At 33.7% G+C, this 26,927-nt stretch overlaps 3 protein-coding genes across 5 annotated transcripts; 2 read left to right on the plus strand and 1 right to left on the minus strand.

The window, feature by feature from the left end:
- Nucleotides 1-393: 393 nt before the first annotated feature.
- Nucleotides 394-5,162, plus strand: LOC111782286 (probable envelope ADP,ATP carrier protein, chloroplastic). The gene is made up of 10 exons (XM_023663137.1): nt 394-844; nt 1,323-1,379; nt 2,170-2,232; nt 2,350-2,406; nt 2,501-2,584; nt 3,314-3,382; nt 3,455-3,567; nt 3,676-3,845; nt 3,983-4,061; nt 4,733-5,162. Exons 1-10 carry the CDS (start codon nt 482-484, stop codon nt 4,842-4,844), a joined length of 1,167 nt encoding a protein of 388 aa, XP_023518905.1. The 5' UTR covers nt 394-481; the 3' UTR covers nt 4,845-5,162.
- Nucleotides 5,163-7,197: 2,035 nt separating this feature from the next.
- Nucleotides 7,198-13,898, plus strand: LOC111780986 (protein root UVB sensitive 5). 3 transcript variants are annotated; one of them, XM_023661369.1, is made up of 15 exons: nt 7,198-7,482; nt 7,785-7,844; nt 8,236-8,390; nt 9,349-9,449; nt 9,597-9,655; nt 9,873-9,919; nt 9,996-10,074; nt 10,166-10,238; nt 10,432-10,521; nt 10,982-11,041; nt 11,143-11,256; nt 11,413-11,473; nt 12,862-12,980; nt 13,206-13,298; nt 13,391-13,898. In XM_023661369.1, exons 1-15 carry the CDS (start codon nt 7,325-7,327, stop codon nt 13,610-13,612), a joined length of 1,491 nt encoding a protein of 496 aa, XP_023517137.1. In that variant the 5' UTR covers nt 7,198-7,324; the 3' UTR covers nt 13,613-13,898. The 3 variants fall into 3 exon arrangements, with proteins under 3 accessions (XP_023517137.1, XP_023517138.1, XP_023517139.1); XM_023661370.1 differs by having other exon boundaries at nt 12,868-12,980; XM_023661371.1 differs by having other exon boundaries at nt 7,460-7,482; nt 8,063-8,390.
- Nucleotides 13,899-14,514: 616 nt separating this feature from the next.
- LOC111782246 (high mobility group B protein 1-like) lies at nt 14,515-17,088 on the minus strand. Its single transcript, XM_023663081.1, has 8 exons — nt 16,904-17,088; nt 16,047-16,130; nt 15,710-15,838; nt 15,569-15,626; nt 15,435-15,479; nt 15,256-15,333; nt 15,078-15,152; nt 14,515-14,867 (listed from the first exon to the last, which is right to left on the minus strand). Exons 2-8 carry the CDS (start codon nt 16,112-16,114, stop codon nt 14,805-14,807), a joined length of 516 nt encoding a protein of 171 aa, XP_023518849.1. The 5' UTR covers nt 16,115-16,130; nt 16,904-17,088; the 3' UTR covers nt 14,515-14,804.
- Nucleotides 17,089-26,927: the final 9,839 nt, after the last annotated feature.

Below are 26,927 nucleotides of genomic sequence, written 5' to 3' on the forward strand. Positions count from 1 at the left end.
ATTTTATATTAATTTAATTTTTAATAAAAATACCAATGAATTTTACAATTTATCTAAAAAAAATATTTTTATTATTAATGTTGCTTTAGATATAATACTAACTCTAACGGTAAATGATATTTTTGAATTTTTTAAAAAATTTAAAAGACATTAATAAAAAATTTAAAACAAAATATTAGCAATGAATTTTTTTTCTTTATTTAAGGATTAGTTCTAAAAGTTTATGAATATTTTTAAATTAAAAGTTGAAAATTGTGGATTATTATTTTTTATTAAGTTAGCGTATTTAAATTTTAATTCAATTAAAAGAAATAATAATGGTGGATATATAATCATTATTATTATTTTTTTTTTTTATATTTGGAAGGAGATATATCAATTGAATCGCTCCAAAAAATTGAAAACAAATTTCCATTTTGTTGTCGCTCCCGCGTACCTTATCCTTTTCATGCTCCCTCTTCAATAAACAGATCTCTCTCCCATGGCGAAACCCGCGACAAACGAAGGCAACGCTGCATTGGTATGGCGGAATATCCCAACCCTCAGAGCCTCTCTTCAATCTCCGCCTGATTTCTCCGATGGATTATGGAGCAATAACGCTCAGCTCTCCCCTATGCCGGTGGCCGATTGCCGTCGCCTTCGATGCAAATTTGCGTGCGTTTCGGTTGTGGAAAAGAGAGACCAACACGAGTTCGCTCCGTCTCTGTCTCAGCTACTCACGCATCCACAGGCTTTACTTGGTTTGGTGCCCGACAAGGCCGCGGTCTTTACCGCAGCCGCCATCGCCGGTGCTTCTGCGAAGACCATGACGGCTCCTCTCGACCGCATCAAGCTTCTTATGCAGGTTTTTTATGAACTGTTTTCATGTTTTGCTTGCGGTTATCTTCGAGGCTAATGGCGTCGTTGTTTTCTGTCTTTGTTTAGTTCATCTTTTTGCTCGTTCTTGAATAAGGTTAGTCTCATATTAACACCGTCAATTGTATCCTGTACGCCTAATTTTTTTAATTCCAGAGCCTGTTTGACCTGATTATGGAATTGCTTCTTGCATGACGAAAGGGAACTGCTAAGTTTCTACTGTCTTGCAAAATTGACCAATTCGAAACTATTTGCTTTTGTTGAGTTCATTCTTGTGGAACATAATTTTATTTGAGTTGGGGTTACATAGAGTCAAATGTTTGAGGTCTTAGAATCTTAATATGTGGGCTACTAATGCGTAGTGAGATAAGAAGAGCATGGGTAACTTGAACATAGAACCCCGTGCTATCATTTTATATTAAATTTTCACTTGATAGTTCGATTTTTTTTTTTTTTCTTACTTGCAGACTCATGGTGTACGAGTAGCGCAAGAAGGCACTAAGAAAGCAATTGGTTTCATCGAGGTATGGTTAAGGATGGTTGTTGTTTATAGCTTTGGAGGCAGAGTTTCTCACACGTTATTGATCCTCTTGCGTTGCCCCATTAGCTGTTGTAGACTTGTAGCATTATAACGTGACGATACTTGTGGGATTGCTAGAATTTATGGCTTAAAACTTTCAAATAGCCAAGCCTAATGTTGTCTGGGAGCACCTCGAGCTAAAACGTAGCAAGTAGATGATGAACATTAGGAATAATTTTAGGGTGTCACGTAGTTAGTTGGAAAATGAAGATCTTTTTGCCAATTTGCATGTTGAAATCCGTGGATTATTGCCACTTGGTATTTGCCAATTTGCAGTGACGAAACTCATTTAGGACCATTGTCCTATTCTTATCTCCTAAAGAGAGCATGGAAGACCCCTTTTCAATCCTAGTTAAATTGACTCTTGTGACGTTTGTTTTAGAGGATTTCAACATCTTAATCAGTGGGCTTGGAACATATTTGATCCAAATTCTGGCAATTGAAAGAGTAAGAATGGATAAACCAGTGGCATAGATAGGGCATTCACGGTTGAGAATGGGGAAGAGGCACACTATCTCAAATTTATTCTAAATTTCCAATTATAAATTGATAGTAATGACAGAGAATTTTGATAAGATTGGTAGTCTACAAAAAAAAAAAAAAAAAAAAAAAAAAAAAAAAAAAAAAAAAANATTTCGGAGTTATGTTGTTCACTAGGTTCATATGTTATCTTCTATCATTATGAAAAAATCCTCATGTTTTCATGTTTTGTCCTAACTTACGTTTAACTGCAGGCTATAACAGCTATAGGTCAGAATGAAGGAGTTAAAGGTTACTGGAAAGGCAACCTCCCTCAGGTATTTGTTCTAAAATTACCTGCTGGTTCTTGGTGGTGTAAAATTTGACTTTCTTCTGCTGTACTGATGAAGATATTGAGTTATGATTTCGTCATAGTTCCTTTTCGAATATTTCAGGTCATACGAGTTATACCTTATAGCGCTGTCCAGCTTTTTTCTTATGAAATGTACAAGGTATGTCCTACACTACAAGGAAGCTTTAAATGTTGCATAACACCCACTTCGTTACATTTGGTTCTTATGCGCTTTCTAATTTCTGAACTGACAGAAACTCTTTAAGGGGAAAGATGATGAGCTATCTGTGCGTGGAAGACTTGCTGCAGGTGCTTGTGCTGGCATGACATCTACTTTTGTAAGAAATGCCCCACAATTATGCTCTGCTTTTGTATTTTCGGACATCAGTAATATCCTTGACGTTGATATCCATGCATTCCAAAAAAATCAATGCCTATGTTCTGGTAATACATATAAAATGAAGGGAAAATCAATTTATACTCCTAATTTTGCATGTTGAACAATTAAAATTCTAAACTATTAAATATAGTTGTATCCATTAAATCCTTAAAATTAGATTTATCTTTTTTTTTTTTATTGATAAAAAAGTATACTATTTATAACTATTTTCACTTGATTCCATTTAAAATTAACTCAAAAAATGCCTAAATAAAAATATTTTCCCCCCAAAATCCTATGATGGTAGGAAGAAAAGTTAGCATGTAATTCTTCCTAAATAAGTAGAGAAAAAAAGAGGATGAAAAATTGCTCATATTAATAAAAACCGCTACTACCAATTTGGATAACATTTTCCTCTAATATTATGTTAAATCTTTGTCAAAAGTTTACACACGTGGAGATTAGCATTAACAGTTTTAAAATGAAATGAAATCGTAATAAAAAGTTCTAAAATTAATTAACTTATGAATGTTTACGGTTTTAATTGATATAATTATTAGATAAGAATTTTAATTAATTCAACCTACGGAGTTAAAAATAGATTTATTTATCTTCTCCATTTTGTTATCTCATTCATTGTGATATATCATTACAATTTTTCTAGATGGTGCTATTTGTTTTCTTGTAGATTACATACCCACTAGATGTACTAAGGTTACGGTTGGCAGTTGAACCAGGTTATCGAACTATGTCTGAGGTATTATTAACTAGCTTGTTCCAATTATTAGAGTTAAATTCCATATCAAGATGAAAACTGTATCATTTTCAGGTTGCCTTGAATATGCTAAAAGAGGAAGGCATTGCATCATTCTACTATGGTCTTGGACCTTCCCTTATTAGCATAGCTCCTTACATTGCTGTAAACTTCTGCATGTTTGACTTGTGAGTTCATCGGAGCTTCCCTATGTACCATTGCATGGAATTTAAGACCTGATATAAATAGTTCTTTTTTTTTTTTTTTTTTTTTTTTCTTTTTCTTTTTACATACAGATTGAAGAAATCTTTACCTGAGAATGTTCAAAAGAGACCTCAAACATCTCTACTAAGTGCCTTGATATCAGCTTCCTGTGCTACACTAACGTGTTATCCTTTGGACACTGTGAGAAGACAGATGCAAATGAGGGGCACACCTTACAAGACAGTTTTGGAAGCGTTCTCAGGTAATGGAATGGGCATTAGTTAAATGGAAGGCAGGAATGAAACTTATCTTTTAAAGCTTTGCATAGACATTGATTTGTTAATATAAAGAGTTGAAATTTGGTGGAAAGAATCATCTTGGTTGACATCTCTGATGCAGGTATCGTTGAACAAGATGGAGTCGTTGGCTTGTACAGGGGTTTTGTTGCAAATGCTTTGAAAACCCTTCCAGCCAGTAGGTTGGCATTCTCTCCTATTGTGTACTTATAAATGCTTCCACCGCTCCATATAAGGATGTTTCTACCCAGTATGCATTTTATTGTTTCCCTTGAATTGAACATGCAGTATGCACTCACAATGAATTTTTGCCATGAATTTTAAACGTCTACTTTCTTCGTGATTTTGATATTTGAAAGTCCAGAGTATTTATCTGATATTGTTTTTTTGTTTCTGAGAATGGGAAGTCCATGTTATGAGGATTTAATCTGTTGAATGACATAATTTCTATTCAAGGGATAATGGTACCATGATGTATAATCCCCCACTGATTTGCTCCATTTGCCAAAGTCAGGCATGGATCTAGGGGCCTTGTTTTTAAAGCTTGCTTGTAGCCCATTTGAACCGAGGTTTTGAGAACTGATTACCATTGATGATCAATACTAATATGATGCCCTCTCTTTTTCTTTCTTTCTTTCTTCTTTATTATTATTATTATTATTAATTTTTTGGGAGTGATTAAGCTTTTTTACTGGCGTTACCATCACATGCAGCTATGAGCTAGTAAACCTTTACTTCCCTTGATGGTCATATACACCTATGCAACTTGATTGAATTAATTTCTCGCTTGTAATTGTCCGTCTGTATGTACTGTCCAAGCTATTGATTCTTTACTTCATTTCTTATGCTGCAGCATCAGGCTTACGGTGTTCGACTATCTCAAGGGTGTCGTAGCTATGAGTAAAAAGGAGTTCGAGCAAATAGTTAAAGATAATCGCGAGAAGAAATCCCAAACAAGTAATTGAACGATCCTGAAGTTTGTCTCATTTTAGTGTCTGTAGTCATTGTTTACTGCATATCCAATTTTGTGAGAGAAATGCGTCTCTAGGAAAAGCTAATATTTTTGGTGTATGCTAAAGGATTAGGCTAGAAATTTTTGAGATACTAGTATCTGTTCTTGAGCTGTGTTCTTTAATTGTATACTTGTTTTAATTAAGTTAGTTTCCCAAGTTTGGCCTGCCTTCCAACATATGGTTTAGTTTTAGATGTCTTCAATGATAAAGTACATCATGTTCTACTAAGCATTCATTTCTGCATCTATGAGATGAAATTTGAGAAGCTGGAAATCCTATTCTCCAAGAACTTTTCATAGGCCTGATCTTTTCTTTTGACTGCTGGAGTCTGAGAAACTCGTGTGCTTTCGACTTAGACCGACCTATTCTCGAGTTGAGTATAGTTTTAAACGAAAATGTTTGGAATAGCAAGTTCAGTGTTGCCTTGTGTTGAAGTTCCTTACTTGAGGCTATGTGCAGATATAATCCTAAAAGGAAGGAGTTTGTGGTTTTAAATCACTTCTACAATGCAGGAAATCATGTTTCTTGCCATTGTTTTTCAAAAGAATGTGTGGTTTTGGGTTCTTTATGCAGGTGCAAAGTCAATTGAGAGAGCCATATCGAACTTTTTAGAGCATTTTGGGTCGGTTTGGTTTAATTTGAACATTTTTTTTTTAATAGGAGCGACCACTCCAGTCAAGTCCACCATTAGCAAATATTGTTCTCTTTGGATTTTTTTTTATCGGGACTTTGCCTCAAGATTTTTAAAATGCATATGCTAGGGAAATGTTTACACACTCTTAACAAGAATGTTTTGTTTCCTTCTCCAATCAATGTGAGATCTCACAATTCACCTCTTTGTGTCTCAGCGTCTTCGCTAGCACTCGTTCCTCTCTCCAATCGATATGGGATCTCACAATTCAACCCCCTTTGGGGCTCAGTATACTCGTTGGCACACCATCCGGTGTTTGGCTTTGATACTATTTGTAATAGCTCAAGCTTTATTGCTAGCCGATATTGTTCTCTTTTGAGTTTTTCTTTTCGAACTTCCCCTCAAGGTTCTTCTCTCCAACCGATGTCGTTTTCCTCTCTAATCGGAGGGCAAGTGTTTTTTATATATATTTTATTTATTTAAATACTTTTGAGTAGATATAGCGCAAGTGTTTTTTTTTTTTTAATATTTTATTTATCAGATTGCTTAATTGAAAATGCTCTTTTAAAAACGCTTAAATTAAAGATGATCAAAACAGGCCTTAATCAAGTCCTTTAGTTTAATGAGAGAATCCAAAATTCCAAGAACAGCATCTCCCTTAGATCGAAGCAGGATATTTGTTGAACTTTTGATGATGAAAGAGAAGGAATAAAATAATTATTTGGCTATATATCTTTTCAATTATTTATTTGTAATTTTTACATTATATTTATTTATTCCAAAATTTTGAATATAACTCTAATCTTGTTAGAGCTTTATAAATTAAAATAAATAAACATCGGTTCATAATATTCGAAATAATTTCTGAAAAATGTTTCTTTTTAACCAAATCAATTTTTTTATTTTAACAGTTTATTAAGTAATTTTATGGGATAAAAAGTTGCTTTTAAAAAATAAAAATTGCTCCAAAAATATTGAATTAATTAAAAACAATTTTTTTTTTTTTAATCAACATTATCAAAAGTGAGAGAGACTAAAAAAAATTGTTGGATTTGCAAAGCTAAATGTCTTCTTAGAATCCTTGCAAACGTTTACAAATAAAGATAAATAACTCTTAGATCGAACTTAGAATCTATGATAGTCACTCTTAGATTCTAAGATGACTCACTCAAGAATTAGCTTGATAATAACTCATCCAATGAATCGATTAACTTCAAACGTAAAGTAAGATTTGAAAAACAAAAATAACACCAAAAGGGTTTCAAGATTTTTGAATTCAACCGTGATTTTTTAACTTGAATATTACATACTCTAAAACATCTAAAAATATAATCAAAAGTAGTGTATTGAACTACCAATAAAAGCTATTAAATGAAAATTGAAGAAAAATAAGATACTGTTCATGACAAAACAACCTGATATATGTGGCTACAATAATTTATTTTTATTTCTAATTTATGAATAGTTAGTTTAAAACAATTAATTAATGATATATTCAATTTACTTTTAGAAAATAGTGTTATTAAAAAATCATTTTATAGAGAGATTGGGCCGGAAATCTATGAGCCCATTATATCATTTGGGCTATGTTGCTGTCCAATTAGGAGATGGGCCGATAGGCCCGGAGAAATAGGATAGAGAGGTCATCTTCCCCAATGGCCGCGCGGCAAATGACCAACCAGACGACCACCAACAGAATCTCTCTGCCACAGTGCAATCGTTCGTTTGTAGTTTACGCCTACGGAGTTGAAGAAAGAAGCTCTATCACGTCGCTTGGCTTCTGAAAGCGCTTTCTCTCCGCATGTCTAGCGCTGTGCAGCTCTCATTGCCTACTTGTGCGTTTGAGTCTTCGAGTTTGATTCACAGTGGAAGACTGCGAAGTCGTCGTCAGATTTTCTGTAACCAAACTGACTTTCGTGGTGGAGGAAACGATGAAAAGAACGGCGTTGATTGTGGCAGGTACGAGATTTTTCTTTTGCATTCTTCCGTTTTGTTATCTTGTAAACTGGTGGATTTCATGGATGAAAAAATGTGGAACATAGTTTTGTATTTGATCTATCTTTGCTTCCTGAAATGTCTTGACGTCTTGATCAATTTCCTTCTGTACTGAGCGGAAAATGTCCGAGATGATATGTCTTGCTATCTAAGTGGCGAAAGAAAATATCAATTTAGAGGAAGCGGTTTTTTGTTACTCCGACAGTGATAATGCTACCAGTAGTATTCCATCTGATTGTATTATTTTTATTTTCATCTTGTTGCAGAGGACACAGCCAGCGGCGAGTAATCTTAGTCGAGAAATACGGAAACAGCGCTGTGAAGAAGTCGGTGATATTTGCCTTAGAATGCACTTTTTGTGTATCTGTTTATCTAATTCCTAAAATTTTTTTAGTAGAGATAATATATTCACGTTCGTATTGCTATGGTTTTGTACTTCTGTTAATATCACTCTATTGAGGCAATCTATATGTTAGATTCATTTCATGTGAATGAAAAACTACGCCATTAGCTTTCTGAGGATAGAGGTTCGAGTTTCTTTCAGGATAAAGCTGATAGTTGAGAGTTACTTACTGCCGGAAGAAGGGATAATAGAGATAATTAAAGATCTTGTAAACGTAATCAGCATTGTTTATATACTTTGAGAACTGCATCGTTTTCTACTTCCAAGAGCTTCAACAAGATTTTCAATTCGGGAAATTTTGATTCCATGAACAGGTATTGTCTAGATGATAACCTACAGTTGCAAACTTTTCTTGACGAACAAACATCTTCGACATCCAAGGGGTTCGAAGGGTCTCAATTTTCAGAAACAAAATTATCCTGGCTTCCAGATGTGATAAAAGATTTTATCTTACCTTCGGGATTCCCAGGTACCTATAATCCGTAGATTCTTTTCCTTTCTCACTTAATAATTTCTTCGTTCAACTTTTTTGTTAATTGATGTTTCCAAGCCAGAATATTTGGTTTCTACGTTGATTCATTCAATTAGATGTATTCCGTTTTTCTAATTGGGTTATTTTCTTTTTTAACCTCTTTGTTTCTATATCACGTACATCAATCTAGCAAAGATTAGAATTATCAGTTTGCTCAATCCCTCTGGAGTCCGTGGATGAGATTGTTTGATGTTTGTGGAGCTAGGAATAGAGATGGTAGATCTATGATGGAGGAGGTGCTTCCAAATCATCCTTTTTGGGAGAAGGGTTAAGTGTTGTTCTTGAGTTTCTTTGTCATTTTGTGGTGCATTTGGCTTGAGAGGAACAAGATAATCTTTTGAGAGATAGAGATATCGTGTAAGGAGGTGTGGGAGGCGGCTAGATTTATTGCCTCCGTGTGAGTGTCGGTCGCTAGGCCGTTCTGTAATTATGAGATTGATCTTGTTTGTTTTTTTTTTTTTTTTTTTTTTTTTTTTTTTTTTTTTTTTTTTTNTGTATATCCTTGTATTTTCATTCATTTCTCTCCATAAAAGTACGGTTTCTTACCTAATAAAGTAATAAAATAAAAACAATAAATTTTCCTCTTTATCCGTCTCTGGATTCCCACCAATTAGAAAAGGAACTCTAAACTTTCCATCTTTTGCATTAATCTAGATATTTTAAAATCTCTTCATTTCTGTACATATTATTCAAATCAAGGCTGCAACAATACCGACCCACTAGATTTTAGTCTTCCTAGTTATATCATGTGGCCGATGAGCATTTGGGATGGGGGTAAATATCACTGACCTAAGAAACTATGAGCATATGATTAACAAATGTAATATCTCAAAAAAAATTTCTGGCAGTATTTCGTTATACCTGCTCTCTTACAATTATATTGTTTTCATTGCAGAATCAGTGTCGGACGATTACTTACAGTACATGATACTGCAGTTCCCCACTAATGTTACTGGATGGATCTGCCATACGTTGGTCACATCCAGTCTACTAAAGGTAGATAATTAAGAAACTAGAATTCAACTTAATTGATAAATATTGCTAAAAGTACAGTTTCATTCTATTATAGTGGTTCTCTTAGCAAGAAGGAAAAGAAAAGGTCCTTAACAGTATTTATTCCACTCTTTTATTGACTATTTGCAGGCAGTTGGTATAGGCTCCTTCTCTGGAACTACTGCAGCTGCATCTGCTGCTGCCATCAGGTTTCTAAGTTTTCCCATAACATTTCTTTAGGCATCCTCCGTGAGCAATTTGTCTTTGAACTTTGTCTATGTAATAATGGACGCTTTGCACAATCTTTTGGCATGTATTGTACCCTATGCAATCATTGGTTTATTGTTTAAAAAAAAAATCAAACTATTGTATGCCACTACAGTCTTGTAATAGACTCTAATGTACGTTATTTTATTGACTACGCAGATGGGTCTCCAAGGATGGCATTGGAGCTGTTGGACGCTTATTCATTGGTCTGGAATCATAAAGAGATCTAAAAATATGGAAGGTTATATTGAATTTTTCAGTGAGTGTTGCCATCCTTTCCAGGTGGACGGTTTGGTAATCTTTTTGATGATGATCCAAAACAATGGCGCATGTACGCAGACTTCATTGGCAGTGGGGGAAGGTGCCATTTTCCAAGCTCTATTTGACAATGAAATTGTTGATTTACTATTAAAATTGTAAAACCTTAAATTGTAATTGCCTGTGATGCACAGCATCTTTGATCTTGCTACTCCACTGTATCCAAGCTATTTTCTACCATTGGCTTCTCTTGGAAATCTTACCAAGGTATTTTACAGTACTAGTGGTGTTTCTGTTTTATGATTGCAAATTATGTAGAAAATCATAAAAAGACCATGTTGTTAATAATTATGCATTTATCATTAGTTTCTTAAACTGAAGGAAACTTCTTGATGATTGGAGTTTGAAACGTCTGCTAACAGTAATAATTGGTGTCCATTCTGATTCTGAAACTATGTAGGCTGTTGCAAGAGGACTGAAAGATCCTTCATTTCGAGTTATTCAAAGCCATTTTGCAATTTCAGGAAATTTGGGAGAAATAGCAGCAAAGGTATACACTAATCCTTTCTAATTTCTTCATCATGCAAAATTCATATCTGAATATTATGTTTATACATAAACTGCATATTTTTGCTATCGAAATAATTTAGGATGCAAAAGTCTTCACATTTTATCTATACATCTATACAAAGAGGCACAAGGAGGCATTCGACATCTCAGTCATGGAATCCTAAATTTAAACATCCGGTTTTCATTGTTATAAAGTTTGCTAAGAATGTAACAGAAGGTATAGAGACTAGGGAAGTAGTGGATGAGATTTTCACAGGACATATTTGGCAGTCCAATTAGGAAAAGCATAAACTATATAATTCAAAGCTCACTCACATTAGTCAACTTCCTGATTCCTGGCATATTATAATTACAAGGGAATTAGGAATAGAGATGTTCCATATTATTTTCAGATATTTTTCCCAAAGTTTTGCTACTCATTCCTTACTTCAATGTATCAGGAAGAAGTTTGGGAAGTAGTTGCACAGCTACTCGGTCTCGCCCTTGGCATCCTAATCTTGGTATATCTTGTAAAAATTTGTATCTTTCAGAATGTAATCTCATTCGAAACCAATGACTGCATGATTTTCTGAACTAATTGTCTTTCTTATTGTCAACTTAGGATACACCAGGACTTGTAAATTCACATTCAGTGTTATCATTGACATGGTTAAGCATGCGACTTCTGCATCTTTGGTTTCGATACCAATCACTTGCTGTCTTGCATTTTAACACCGTAAGGGCATGGCAAGAGTCATTGTATATTGTGTACATACAGAAATGTACTCGTTAGGTTTCGTTTCTGGTTTGGGAAGTATATGGGAATAAAATTATTCTCCTGATACATTGAAGTGTATCTCAGTACTAAGTTATTATTTTATTTTACTAACAGATAAATCTGAAGCGTGCTCGTATTCTAGTAAGGGCTCACATTTTGCACAACAAAGTTCCAGGTAATTGATATTCAGGCTGTCTGTGTTGTCTAAGAGAAATTTAAGACATGATTGACATAAATTGACCCAAGTGTTTAATTAAAGATAAGAATGAGGAAATTGCTGAAACTAACCTGAGAAGAGAAAACTCTATAAAAGAAATTACCTGGTTTTTCAAAAATGGTTTTTCAAAAATGGTTTTTCTTCTCTTTCAGTGGTGAAATTTCCCTTTTGCCCTTGTTTTTAAAATAACATAAAACGTCAGACTTCAGACTTTCTCTACTCTCTGTCTTTCTCTCAAATGTTTCAGCAACTGTTCTTGCTCTCTACCATTTTCAACCATTCTTCGTTGTTTCTTTGCTTCTCCATCTTCGATTGAAGGTATGTTCATATTGTCGACTCCATTTCTAAAATTTAGGAGGGTTTAGAAAACTAGGGTTGTTAGTCAAACCAACATGAATCGTCTCTGGAATTTGTTTGTTGTCTAATAAATGGGGAAGTTGTCAAATTTTGTTTATCTGTATATATAAGTGGTTTTTGTCATTGTTTGAGCAATGGATTAGCCATGTTTTTATTTTTGTTGTATTTCAAACATTTGACAACTTCCTCACTATTATACAATAATCAAATTTCAAAGATGGTTCGTGTTGGTTCAGCTTACAATCCTAGTTTTCAAAACCCTCCTAAATTTCAGAAATGGAATCGACGGTATGAACAATATACCCTAAATCAAAGATGGAGAACCAATGCAACAATGAAGAACAATTGAAAGGGGTAGAGAGCAATAATAGCTACTGAACTGTTCGAGAGGAAAAGCTGAAAGTTCGACGTTTTAGGGTTTGGTGTTATTTTATGGCAGGGATCAAGAGGAAAATTCACCATTTAAAAAAAAAAGTAAGAAAACCCCCACTTTTGAAAAACCCTGGTCATTTTGTGATTAGAGATTGTTGTCGTATCTTTTTTAATATAATGGTTATTTATTTATTGGCAGATGGTGAGGGGTCTTTTAGCTGTGTATGAATATATTATGATATGAAAGAATGATGCATTGTGGCTGGATCTTGCTTTTGTTAATTTATCATTGACTCTTTCTTTACACGCCTGTGCCATTTTTCTGGAGAACCCTTAAAATTGTCCCCTCCCCTTTAGTATGCCCGTTTTTTTTTCCCCTCTTGTTTTCACCGTTTCTATTTGGTGATATTCGCAGTTTCGATGATCAATTCTATAATTCACATTGGTTCTTTTCCTATAGTCTATTGTTGACATCGACATTTGGTTTTCAAATGCTTTTTGGTTGCCTCATTCTTCTCTGCAGCATTGCTAAAACAACCCAACTTTTCTCCTGCACCGGCAAGTTATTTATTATACATACTACAAGTATGATCGACATGTCAGTAGCTTTCTTTCAGGAACAGTTGACTGCAACAGCCAAGAGAACATATTGGTGTGGGAAAGATTTACCAGGCCATCAATTATCTTTGGTGTATCATTGGAGGAGATGATGGGTGGTGATAGATCGTCTTCCACGGTATTCTTCTACTCCTCGCTCCCCTCCCACATCGATTAGCTTCAGTATATTCGTGCCAAATTTTCTTTTGTAGAATGTACAACACAGATGGAAAGCAACTTGAAATGTTGCTTGAGGTCTTAAAAGTGGGGTGATTTGGTTCGGTTTGGTTTATGATGATAGCTGCATTTACCATTCCATCATTTGTCAAGAAAAGCATCAATTTGAACTATTTTCCCTGCGTAGGTGATGAAACTTCTGAAATTATATGCCAATGAGAAATACATCCTCATGCTGAACTCACAAGGCAAAGACTTAAAAGTATTTGTTTCCTTTAAGGTATTCATGAAACCAATTCTCATGAAAAATTTTGAGGATTATTTGCTTGTAATGTACTAGCTAGTGGCTAACTCCTAAGAACTTCTATGCAGGTGGGTGCCTCTAGCATGTCAGTCTTACGAAGTATTTGGCAGACTTACTGGCTGGACAAGCACTGGGATAGCACGGAGGGCGTTGTCAATCAGCTTGCACGTAGCCTATCGGAAATGGAAGACAAGTTTAATGACTTTATGCAACTGTTGGAGGGAGGTGGATGGGATACACATCAATTGAGTTTGAAGGTACCAAACAACGTCCTAATCGATTTTTGTTAATTAATCTTGTACTTATTGGACCTTCGAGGTTTCAAGGGTTCATAAATTTGAGAAGTTTCTGCATCTCTACTATTACACTTAAAATCAACATCCTACCTCTACCCCTCTAAATTTTGTCGACCAAATTCTTAATAACAAGTCTAAGGAAGAATTATTGGTTAGAAGGAAGAATTAGGATTGGCGTAGGTGCCATGGATGAAATACTAGGGGCATAGGTGCCGACCATATATGTTCCTATTTTGATAGGAAACGATATATCAGTATTGAGATCTTTGTTCTTGGTCAATTTTGTGTTATCTAATTTGATGCCTCATCCCATTTTCTTTTTATTAAATTACAAATTTATACCATCAACTTTGTCGAGTCTAATAAGCCTTTAAAATTTAAAAATATCTAATATCACCGACTTGAACATAAATTCAATTCATTAAAACATATATCATTGACCTATAAATAAGTTAAAACTGGGATTCTTGCATTCTAGTCGAGGATGGAAACGGGATTTCCCCTACCATATATACTTATCTTGCTTTTGTTGTTATACGTGTATACGCAGGTTATTAGACAAACATTTTGTTTTGTATGCATCTAATAAGTACAAAAAGTTTAGGTATTACTTACCATTCTTGTCTCATTTTTTTATTGTAAGAGATGATGTATATATGTTTTGAGAAATTTTAGTGAGCAGTCTCCTTTGAAATGTGTTTAAAGAGAAGTATACATCATTCATTTTCTATAAATAATAATTGTTAATATAGAGAATATTTAGATTAAATTAAAAAATTTAGCAAAGGAAGTTGGAATGCTTTTCTTTAGTTTTAACCGTTGTAATAACCTTCATATAAATAGCCTCAATAATAAGACTGATTATGAGGATTTAAGAACTATTTATGAAAGTTAAGTACAGCTTTCAAAAGGATGTATTTGATAATTTTATGTTGGTTATCAAAAGGCCAGCAGAACACCCCCAGAAAGATTTTAACAATGTATAATGACAAAAGCGATGCGAGTGGAGAAAGACCATTTAAACAGTAAGAAGAAGAGATATCACGGAAGTGCCATAGGACATTTCCCATTTTGCACACACAAAAGAACAGAAAGCACGCAAATTCTAAACATATGGACATACATTGACCTGATCCCTCCCTCGATCTCGATCGGCCATTCCAATTGTCAGAAAGATGCTTTCAATTTAGTCATCGTCTTCCTCATCGCCATCATCTTCCTCACTGTTGTCATCATCCTCTTCATGCTCCTGCAAATAATTGAGTAATTAACATAATTTAGATGCAGGAAAGGCAGGTGACCTGTGCGAGGTCGAACCTCTAACCTCTAACTTCTCTGCTCAGGTTGCTACTCATAATTTCATTAATGTACACATACAGAATACCCTATAATCTTAATTTGCTTATTATGAACTGAAATGCACGCAAACAGTCATTTGCGTATTATATGTCAAAAATACCTCCTCACTGGCCTCATCCTCGTCATTCACTTCAGATTTTGACCTCTCTGATTCTTCGTCTTCTGCTGCGCTAGCCTATTCCCAGATAAAAGGGTGTATAAGTATAAGCACGCTACCTTAGTGGTCACGTTGCTTTATAACGTGATCGATACACAAAAATACAGAGCACCACACCTACCTTCTTGTCATATGCCTTCATAAGCTTTTCATATTCGGCCTTCCTCTTTGCCGCCTTGGCTTCATATGGTGCTCTTTCCTTTTACATCAGTAAGGCATTAAATGAGAAAAACCCAACCAGTAAAAAAAGATAAAGAGTTCGCCTGCTTCCATTTTTATGTAATACACAATATTACTTACAGATTGACTCAAGGATTTCCACTTCTGTCCTCCAGCTTTTCCGACCTGCAAGTGTGGAGCAAATGTTAACAATTTATCCTATATTTGCATCTCAAGTTGTGTAAATCTTAAGAACAATTTCAGTGATCACATACTGCAGACACAGACTTCACATTAGGATTTTCCCTTTTGTATTCCTTTCTGAAGTCCTCGCTGTTACATCAAATTTCAACAAATAAGAAATCAAACAAATAGGTTTTAGCCTGAAAACAAAACAGTAAACGACGAATACGAACAGGAAAACAAAGAAAGCACTCGAAGGCCTCTTAGGTTTGTTGGGATCTTTCTTGGCCTTCAAATCTTTCTTTGTTGGTCGTTTGATTCCCTTATCGGCCTTGACAGCAGCCTTTCGCTTCCCAACCTTTCTGTAAAGAATTAGATATATTTATGATCCGTCACTACAAAATTCCTGTAAACACTGTGTACACCACCAAGTATGTGGATATTACACATCAATAGAACTCATTAAACTAGCTGGAAAACACTTATTTCATACCTAACAATATACAAGGATTTATTTCATCAAACCAATAAGATATGAGATTTGTAGAGGAACAATGAGCAAAACACTACCTATCATCCACTGGTTTCAAAGCTTCTTTCGAGACCTTTGACGTTCTCTTGCCCTTGGACTCCTTCATTCTGCAAGGCAAATACCTGTTGAAAATTATTACAGTGTTAATGATACGCCAAGTTATTACAAGTCCAATAGTTCATAAAACAACAACAACCTACATGCATGAGAATCACGACAAGAACAATTTGAGGCAAAATAAGAAAGATCAGCACCTCAAACAGTCCAGACAAGGATCAATAAAACAAGATATCTAACATAAAATACATGCCAAAAAGTGCAGAAATGCTGTGAAAGCAACCTCTAGAAACCATTCTTACAAAAGTCAAAGGAACACTATACATATATGATAAGTAATAACTGATGAACATCCAGAAGCAAACAAATCGAGAAGTACATATTTGACCTTAAAGAGACTAGAATCCCTAAATTTCAATTGTAAAAGCCATCTCTCCAAAATTGATGAACTATAATCAACCAGCTACAGGAAATTCACAGTTAAAACTACATACAACAAGGAAAAGTGAACTCAACAGATTCCTGCGTATTACAGCCATGAAAAATCGACAGTTCAATCGCTAACAGAGCAGATACTGAAAAATAAACCTAAAATGTAATAGAGTAAGTTGTTAAACAACTCCAGTACCAATTATTAAGACTCTAAACAATAGAAAACACAACAAATAAGTTCAACAAAGACAATCTTCCACAAATTAGATGAAGCTTGAGAACGCAACAAATCGGTTTCAATCGAATTTTGCAGGCAAAACAAGTAGAAGTAGATGAAAAAAGTGGAACAACCAAGTATAAACAGAGAAGAAAAGAGAAGAGATCTAGAAAGACGAGAATCGATTACCTTCGAGGAACCAAGCCGTCCGATCCAAAAGGAATCGGAAAGGAAACAGAGAATCAATACCAGAGATTTTCCAAAGACCGAGAGAGAAAGAAGAGTTGAGAAAGAACCAGGGGTTGAATTCGAACCCGTGGAGAGGAGGAAATTGATTAGAGCAACCTGAACTACCGGTAACACTTGCCTCTATTGCCGCCACACGAACCCACCAAGAGCGACCTCTTACCGGCTATACCCGGTGACCGACAAACAATTAAAATAAATAAATAAGAAAAAAAAAAAAAGAATATATGAATATGATCGCAAAGGAATTATCTTTTGGGTTTTGTGGAAATGATGATTGCCGCCGAAGCGATTCCATACAGACAGTGACAAAGAGAGATATTATTTAGTCGCACGTGCTACTTCTCACACGTGTGTTATTTGGGCCTCCAGCCCAGTGTCTCTCCCACAGTTTCACGCGTAAGATTTTGGGCTCCCGGCCCAGGTGACGCCGCCTTTTCCGGATCTTTTGGGCCATCAAACAATCGGCCCATGGGCCATGGCCCATGTATTTTTTTTTTTAATATTATATTATTGATCCGTAAATTTGTGTGATATTATTTTAAATATATTTTCAACGCATATTAAAAATAATATATATAATAAATTCGTTAATTTTGTCATTTTTACTACGTCGCTTTAAGTCACTGTCATGTTTACTTGAATATGACTCAACTGATTAAAATATATTCATCCATCGACATAAATAGAGGAAATGAGCTTAAATAATAATAATAATAATAATAAAATCATGTTCATTAGATCAAATTCAACGTAACCAGTATACTTCGGTTACGAAGAATAAAGTATAATAACACAAATAGAAAAAGAATGGTTCGATATCACGAACATACCTCACTAACCTCATACCCGTGCACTTAAAAAAGGCAAAACACTCATTACTAGCTACGAACTTCGAGACGGTCTAGAAATTGAAAGAGGGTAGAAAAGAAAGGTGTGTTGGCTTTAGAATGGTGGCCAATCTTGCATTGCATAACTAAGATGTTGACTAAGATATGCAAATGGGAATGTCTCTTTCATTTACAGACACATTTGATCACACTAAGTTCCCTCTTTGTCTGCCATAAACCCTCCAATCCCCATTACCCACTCAAAATCTAGTGCCTTTCCAATATATTCCTATTTTATTCGTATCATCTTTCAACTTAGGTTTCAATACAAATTTACGGCTATATTTCAAGAAACTTAGTGAGATCCCATATTGGTCGGGAGAAAAAAGAAGCATCCTTTGTAAGAGTGTAAAAATCTCCTCCTATCATACGAGTTTTAAAAACTTTGAGGAGAAACCTAAAAGGAAAAGTCTAAAAAAGACAATATCTACTCGCGGTGGACTTCGACAGTTGCAGGTGTGTAGACCATAATTTAACATTAACTAATAATTTAATACAATATCAAAAGATTTTGAGTTTAAACTTAACCCTTGTTTCCACGTTCCTTAAAATTTTCTAGAAAAGTTTATGAATCGAAATAGATATTTCGAAGGTCCACTAAAACTAAATATTAGATTATAAACCCGAAAGTAATTTATTCCACGCCGTGTTATTATTTGTAGCCAAAAGTGGAGAAAAAGAACGAAGAATGATTTGATTACGAGATCTCATTTGGGTATTTAGTCCAAGAGGTTGTCGGTGAGTTTAGTGGAAAAAGGAAAAAAAGGAGAAATCAATAGCCATCGGAGAGCTATGGTCATAAAATACGAAGGTTACAAGCTCTAGAAATGCTCATGGAAAGTAAAGGGTTCCATTCTGAAGCTATATAAAGTCATGTACGTTATCATTGTAAAATAGACCTGAAAAATGTAGTAAAAAGAGTATTTTTGCTTTCCTTCTGCTCAAAGTTTTTTTTTTTTTTTTTTTTTTTTTTTTTTTTTTTTTTTTTTTTCTTCATGTAGTTAGAATCATTCATACTAAATATGATCGATCTTACTTGTGGAGTGACTCGAAATCTTAAACAAGCGTTTACATCCAATCAACATAATCTGAATCTTACTTTCTTTTGCAGTAATTTTTTATCATATGATTCAATTTTAAATCGTCAGTCGATTAATTTTGTACTTAAAAAAATGGCAAAAATTCAAACTGGAGTATAAAAAATGTGAATTCTTAAACGAATTATAATTGGTAATAAGTTTAATTTCCATTATATTTCATAAAAATAAAATTGAAAGCTACAACTAAAAGCATGGCATGATGTAAAATTCTAAAAAGGGTAGAGGTGCCACGTGGAGAAATAATATGTAGCTTACGTGGCAGGAGAATGAGCAATAAGGGAGTGGTTGGCTTTGTTGGGCAGCTGTGTTTTTGGTCTATAGGACTGTAAGCACGTGACAAGCACGAGGGCCCCTCCATCAGAATGTTTGTCTCCCAATCCCTCCAAAAATCACTTCCAACTTATCGAGTCGCCATTAAATGCTTTCACAAGAAGTATCATTTGTATCCCCAAAATACCCCTCTCTTCCACCATCAATTTACATTCTCAACCCTATAGTTTAGGGGGAATTTACCTGGTTAGAGAAGGGTGGGTCGGTAATTTCACCCCTAAGAATGTAATAGCCATGGGACCTAGTGTGGAAGATGGGGTAGTCACTCCACACCTAAGAGATAAATAAAAAAAAAAAAAAAACTCGAGACCCATCGCTAACATATATTGTCTTCTTTGGTCTTTCTCTCCCGAATTTTTCCTTAAAGTTTTAAAACGCGTCCGTTATGGAGAGATTTCCACACCTTTACAAGAAATATTTTGTTCTCGTATCCAATCGATATGTGATCTCACAATACACCATCTCGATGGCTTATAAGTATCCACCACAAACCTACCAAAGGGAGCTATGGGTTCTAGCTCCTCCCCGACTCTTTGTTTCGAACAAATTTCGTTTATAATATTCGAAAGTCACGTCTTCTTAGACTTATAGTGTCTGAATCTATCTAAAGAGGAGTAGAGTAGAGAATCGTAAAACCTAAATTTTTATATTTGAGACCCATTTCTCGGTCTAAAAACGAATATTTGGAAGTAAAATTTTGAACACTTATTATATTCCGGACCAAAAGGAACATAGTCACATGGAGAATAGTATAGTTTTTAATGAGTTTTTTTTGTGTGTGGGTATGCATTAATTTTTCAAGTCCAATAATACGACCAAATTCAATTGCCTAGGAATCAATTTCTTTAGCTACTACCACCTTTGTACACCAATGTTTTTTACATCCATGTTTATTTTCCAATTAATTATTTGGATTCGATAAATATATTTAACATCATTTTTGTAACAGCCCAAGTCCACCGCTAGCATATATTGTCCTTTTTGAACTTTCTTTTTCGAGCTTCCTGTGCAGGCTAGATTTCAAGTTTATCTTATCAAAGAACACTTTATTATTTTTAGTCCTATGTAATGGTGAAATGGTCAAATTGACTTTGTATGTTGTAGAGATTAGAAGGGATCGAGATTGAATTCCGGCCACAAACGTCTTTTGTTGGGAGACTATAAATACCCTCAATATGTTATGTAAAAATTAGATTGGTGGAAGAATGAAATTGAGATATCAAATTGAAACGTTTATTTGGAAATTCGAGCATCATATTTGTCATTTCTCAATTTCAAGCCATTCTTGTGGTAGGATTGCATCCTAGTCATTCAATCAAGTCTTGATCATGCATCCGAGCCATTCAATCAAATCCTTGATCAAGTTTGATTGTGAAGCGACTCAATTTAGAATAAGGTTTCCCATGCCATTCAATGCCTTGATCAACTTCGATTGTGGAGTGACTCAATTTAAAACAGGGTTTTCAAATCTTTCTTCTAGATCTTCGATTAAGAGGTAATCTAATTCTAGCCTTATCTCTTGGTTGATTCGAATTTTGTATAACGAGTGGTAATTACTTTGATTCAAGGGTTTGTCAGGATTTGCTTCAACAAAAGCTTGGATTGTTAGGCTGAGGATTAGAATAACCTTATTAGAAAGGTTTTTGCACCTTATAAAAAATGTTTAGTTCTCCTCCCAACAGAAGTCAGATCTCACAATTTTATTGAAAAAAAAAAATTGAATATTATTATTGAGATTGAAAATCATTGAAACCAATAATAAGGATAATTTTATAAAATTTTTCATTGTACAAAATAATATTGAATAGGTAAATATAAAAAACAATAAATGTTATTTCAAAATTTTAATTATTAAAAAATTAAAAAAAATTAAAAAAATTAAAAAAAAAAAAAAACGAAAGGAAACATGGCCATGCCCTACATGGCGGCATGACAAGGAACAGTCGGTTATTAGATTCGGATTTTTTAAGATTTTATTGTATTTTCAAAACTAGTTTTTTAAGATAAGATACCACTTTTCTTTTTCTTTTTTTCCTTCTCCTAAAAAAAATTATAATTCAACAAAAATAAAATAAAATAAAAATAGTCCGTTTAAAATGTTTTTTTTTTTATAAATATTTTCTAAAAATAAAAACTAATTTTACTTGCATATCTCTTCCGTAACAATTTAATTTCTACCAATTTAATTTTTTTTAATTTATTACAAATGACCAAAATATCAACATGTATTATTATTATTATTATTATTATTATTATTATTATTATTATTATTTTAGTAAGAAAGTGTTGGGCGATTATATATATAATTATAATGACTCTAATAGTTGAGACGCAACTCAAAGGTCTCAACCACTTTTCCTTCCCAATCTATATTCCAATGTTGGGAGGAAAGTTCAATATGGTATAGTCGAAGTAGACGTCTTTGTGTGTAAGATTTGCCACATGTTTAAGCTTAAGGTCATCTCTCCAACCAATAGTCTAAGGCTGAATCTACCAATAACATCTTCCTCTACTGCCTTAGGATTTCCGGGTTCCTCTTTCAAATAGGGTTTAAAAAAAAAAGAGGCTAGATCTAAGCTTCTTTTAGAATTTATTGGGTTGCGGGTGTGTGAAATGCACACCCTCATACACTCGGTTTGAATTAAGGCAGACGTTCGAGCCTCTTGATCTAGAGCCTCAATAAGTTCATACAAAAAAAAATAATAATAATAATAAAAACAAGAAAAGGTGGGTCATATGTGCATGCAAACAAAGCCAAAGCATGAAGGAGAAAGAGAAGAAAGTAATAATAATGATAATAATGGATAATGGGTTGATGGTATGAAAATTTAGAAGCAAAAAGTAGAGAAAAAAAGATAGTTGATAAAGGCATGGGATGGGAGAGCCGGTGAGGGCGATGGGCGTGCGTGGCCGTCGCCGTGGGTGCCCATCTGCATCGCACGCACCAAAGGCCCCAATGTTCCCCTTGTGGCCTTACCATTTCCCCCATTATTATACCTTATTATCTTTGTCATAATTGCATCTCGTGAGATCCCACAGAAGCCCAAAAAGGAAACCAACAATATCTCTTAACAGTGAATTTTGGCTGTTACAAATGATATTAGAGTCAGACACCGAACGATATACCAATGAATAGATTGAGCCTCAAAGGGAGATGGATTGAGGGATTCTCACATCGATTAAACAAAGGAACGAGTACTAGCAAGAACATTGAACTCAAAGATAAATTTTTTATTTCCTTTAAATATTTGAATATCATAATATTATTTCCCAAAACCATGACGTAAACAATTAAGCTAAAAGATTCACACCACCACCATAAAATAAAATAAAATAATTATTTCACCATCAACAACATAAATTAACTATTAATTATTAAAATAAGGGAAATTAAATAAATTAATAAATAAATAAACAAATCCACTTAGCATAATATCTTCAGATCCACTGTGACAATTACGGATTTTGCCATATCCTTTTTGAAAGCATCAATTCTCCTAAATAATTTAATTAAAAATCTTCTTCTCTAACACTTTTTTTTATTCCTAATTTCTTTTATAATATTTAGTTATTTAATTTAAAAAGTATTTTATTTTTTCAAGGTTAAATTTGAACGAGTGGTTATTAAAACGATGTTTAATTATATTTAGTTTTAATCTAGTGGGCAGCGGGCAGCGGGCAAGCAAGGTTGGATTTGGGACAGAATCACGGGGGATTTCCCGCCGCCGATACCACCGGAACCGGAGGCGGAGGCGCTGTACCGAAGCAGCTGTAACGCAAATAGAAGTATCTATTCAATGCTTCTGTCGGATTCAAATCCTATCAATTATTATGATTTCATGTGTTAATATTATTTCTCCCTAAATAAAAACATCCAGACACACCCCGACATTTTATTTTATTCAAATAAATATATACTTTAACCGATGAGACTACGTTATATATTTATTATATAGTTTTTGTAATATCCACGTAAATTAAGGTGTCAGATCTCACATCAGTTAGAGAGAAGAATGAAACATTTTTTTATACCGGTGTAGAAACTTGTCCCCTAGCAAATGTGTTTTAAGAATCTTGAGAGAAGCCTGAAGAGAACAATATCTGTTTGCGGTGGGTTTTGGTTGTTACAAATGGTATTAGAGCCAGACATCGTGCGATGCGTCAGCAAAGAAGCTGAGCCCCAAAGGGGGTGGACATGAAGCAGTGTGCCAGCAATGACGTTGGGCCCTGAAGGGGGGTGGATTGTGAGATCCCACATCAGTTGGGGAGGAGAACGAAACATTTTTTATAAAAGTGTGGAAACCTTTCCCTAACAGACGTGTTTTAAAAACCTTGAGAGGAAGCGGAGTAATCATGAGAATAACATGACTAAGAAAGGCTTAAAGAAATAAAGTTGCTAAGCACGTTTTGCTTGGAGTGAATTTTCCCATGATGCATGTAATCAAAAACAAAATTGAAAAGATTTGTGTTAGGCTCTTCAAAGCTAAGAATAAATAAGGACTTTTCTTAATATGCTCATTATTTAAACAACCTCATAAGTCAACCATAATCCTCAACCGAATGATCCAAGCTTTTGATCTAGAGTAACTTTTGAATCAAAGAAATTAACGCTCCTTATACGAAATTCGGATCCATCAAGAGGAGGCTAGAATTAGATTACCTCTTACGATCAAAGATCTAAAAGTAAAATTTGAAACCTTGTTCTAAATTGAGTCACCCCACAATCTAACTTGATCAAGGCTTAACTGAATAGAAGCAAAATATTAAATGGTTCGGATGCAATTCTATCACAAAAATTGCTTGAAATTTATAAATGACAAAATTAATGATCAAATTTCTAAGGAAATGTCTCAACATTTGACCATTACATAATTTATGAAATATATGTTTAAGTGGCTAAGGAGATAGACTTGAAATTTAGCCCATTAAGATCGAACCCTGTTCTTGTCATTTTTTAATCTCAGAAAAATCATATAAATCAATCATAATGAATGTCATCATACACGACATTAATAATTGAAATGTATAAACTATTCAAAACATACCTAAATTTATATCTTATAATTAAATTTTCTAGAGTTAATTAATATGCATAATTATCTGATTATTATAGCATCAAATATTGAAATCATAGCATGGCCCTCTTAGCAAGAAAGGGCATTTTATTTTTGGTTTCAAAAGCATATTCTATAATTGAAAGTGTAAATAAATAGTAACAAGTACATATCTAGGCATGCTTAATTATTAAATAGAGATGATGCATTCTTTCAATTAAAACTTTGATCTTATCTTATAATAAAGTTTACGAATCATATCAAAATATTTATATCTTTATAGAAGTATCTTATAACAACATATATTTGTTACGAAGATAACAATATAATTTTTTTTTACCTTAGGTATTTGGTACTTTATATTAATAATTTATATTAAATGATGATTTTTAATGGATTATTTTTTTTATGGAGGGTCCCACGTGCATCTTAAATTTTATGTGGTTTAGGGTTTTTTTTTTAATTAATTAGTGGCGTCATAATCCATTCCCTAATCATTACTTCTTCCACTAAAACCAATGTTTAATTAACAAAAAAAATTAATTAAATTTTAAAAATAAAGAAAGATATTTATTTATTTATGCGTGTTGACGAAATCTTAACGGCCCTTTTTTTTTATTGGTTGGCTCCCCTCACCTAGGGCACTTTAGCAGCAGTCAAATGACAGACGTTTTTTGCCACCCCGAAAAACGAAATTAAATAATAATAAATAATATGAAATTAAAGATATTTTATTTTTTATTAATTTTTTATTTGTTTTGTAATGAACCCATTTGACAAAGCGTTGAAAGTCTTAAGTAGTGGCCGGACCGGGAATTTCGAAGTGCGGGCTGTGTTGGGCCGGGTGGCGGGCCTTCCCAACCCGACAAATTCCGCCTTTGCCGGGTGCTACGTGGCACCCTTTGCATGCCATTTCAATGACATTTTTTTTATTTTTTAAGTTGTATGTTATTAAATTACACGTCATATATTTATTTAAATTTAAATAATTGTTATTTTGGATTGTGGTGGAGCTGGCGGCCAGCAATGGGCCTCGCCGCCGCCGTCAAACCAAAAAAAGGGATCAGAAGTTTAATTATGACCACTCATTGGGCGACGGAGGGTGGGGTTTTCAGAGTGGCTGTGGCTTTGCCGACTTGGCTTGAGCTGAGCCGTGGGAGATTATTAAGGAGTCGTTACTATCGGCTTAAGACTTGATCGGCGGCTTACTATTTAAATTTTGTACCCAAAAAAAATCTTAAAATTTCATTAATACCATTTAATATATAAAAATATGAAAATGTTGCCTTTGAAATTTTAATAAGCTTGAAGAAGAGAAGTTTGATCCAATTAATAAAAAATTTGATAAATAATTATTTATTTTAATATTTAGGAAATATTTCATTTATTTTGAATTGAATGAATTTAGAGAAAATAATTGATAATCGAGCCGTGAGAAATTAGTAGTAAAAAAAAAAAATACTCTGATTAAAATGAATAAAGAATATGAATAATTCAACGAAGATGTAAAATCATTTTAAAATTTTAACGTAAGAATATAGTTAAACTTTTGGAATAGTTCGAGAAGAACAGTTTGTAGTTTATGGATACCTAAATGGTAAAGAAAATGAAAATTTTTAAAAATCAAAAGTATTAATGAATTTTAACATTTAAAAGTGTCGTATATAATTTTTGAGTGTTGAAATATTATTGAATAAAGTTTATGTTCTTGAAAAAAATGATGTGACATACGAACAAAAAAAAATTAAAGGGTTAAATTAATAAAAATATTTGTAAAATTAGTACTTTCTTTAAATATACTCATAAACTTTAAAAGGTGGTTCTTTATTTGGAAAATAGCTTTGTACTTCCTTAAAAATATTTCTAATTATTTTCAAAAAATAAAAAATACTTTTAATACCATTAATACATAGTCCGAACCTTTTAATACCATTAATACATATTCTGAACCATTAACGTTAATTTTTGCAAAGAGCTCTCTCAATTTAATTGGTAAGTGGGTTGTCCAACTATTCGCCCTAATCCACTTCACGAGAGATAAGTCAAGCCAATCTCGAAAATAGGATAGAACGTCAACTAAGGCCAATCAAGTAAGTGACCTTATTATTGGTTTGTTTAAAATTTGATGTTGTGTGATGACGTATGCCCTATGGAATCTGCACGTGTCATATGTTGGACATGTGTAAAATATTTATGAAACAATATGATTATGATATGTAATGTAAATGTTAGGTTATGTATGCGTTTGATGAGATATTTGAGATATGATAGGAGGAGGATAAGATATATATTATGAAATGATATGTTAAAATATATCTTATAATATGAAATGTGGATGGTAGGTTATGTGAATGATATGATATGATGAGTATGATGAAAAACCTAAATGAATTATTTTGTTTATAAAAAAAAAAAAGGGAATATCTAATACAAGAATTTAGGTTATAAAAAAAAAAAAAAAAAAATGAAATAATTAAGTGAAAATATTATAAAGAATTAAATAATTATTTGTTTACAGGTTCTGCTTATCATTAGAATTAGGGGTATAAATAGGCGCAATGGGCGTGGTTGATTCCCAACAATATCACCAATT

The sequence above is a fragment of the Cucurbita pepo genome, chromosome LG19 (genome assembly GCF_002806865.2).
Source record: "Cucurbita pepo subsp. pepo cultivar mu-cu-16 chromosome LG19, ASM280686v2, whole genome shotgun sequence".
Classification (NCBI taxonomy): domain Eukaryota; kingdom Viridiplantae; phylum Streptophyta; class Magnoliopsida; order Cucurbitales; family Cucurbitaceae; genus Cucurbita; species Cucurbita pepo.

Excerpts from the sequence above, each read along its gene's own strand:
- LOC111782246 (XM_023663081.1), bottom strand. The coding sequence starts at position 16,114 with ATGAAGGAGTCCAAGGGCAAGAGAACGTCAAAGGTCTCGAAAGAAGCT. Across the intron at positions 15,839-16,046 it reads TTGAAACCAGTGGATGATAG|AAAGGTTGGGAAGCGAAAGG; the intron begins GTAGTGTTTTGC and ends AATTCTTTACAG. Across the intron at positions 15,153-15,255 it reads TGAAGGCATATGACAAGAAG|GCTAGCGCAGCAGAAGACGA; the intron begins GTAGGTGTGGTG and ends ATCTGGGAATAG.
- LOC111780986 (XM_023661369.1), top strand. The coding sequence starts at position 7,325 with ATGTCTAGCGCTGTGCAGCTCTCATTGCCTACTTGTGCGTTTGAGTCT. Across the intron at positions 7,483-7,784 it reads AACGGCGTTGATTGTGGCAG|AGGACACAGCCAGCGGCGAG; the intron begins GTACGAGATTTT and ends ATCTTGTTGCAG. Across the intron at positions 10,522-10,981 it reads TGGGAGAAATAGCAGCAAAG|GAAGAAGTTTGGGAAGTAGT; the intron begins GTATACACTAAT and ends TCAATGTATCAG.
- LOC111782286 (XM_023663137.1), top strand. The coding sequence starts at position 482 with ATGGCGAAACCCGCGACAAACGAAGGCAACGCTGCATTGGTATGGCGG. Across the intron at positions 3,846-3,982 it reads AGTTTTGGAAGCGTTCTCAG|GTATCGTTGAACAAGATGGA; the intron begins GTAATGGAATGG and ends TCTCTGATGCAG. Across the intron at positions 4,062-4,732 it reads AAAACCCTTCCAGCCAGTAG|CATCAGGCTTACGGTGTTCG; the intron begins GTTGGCATTCTC and ends CTTATGCTGCAG.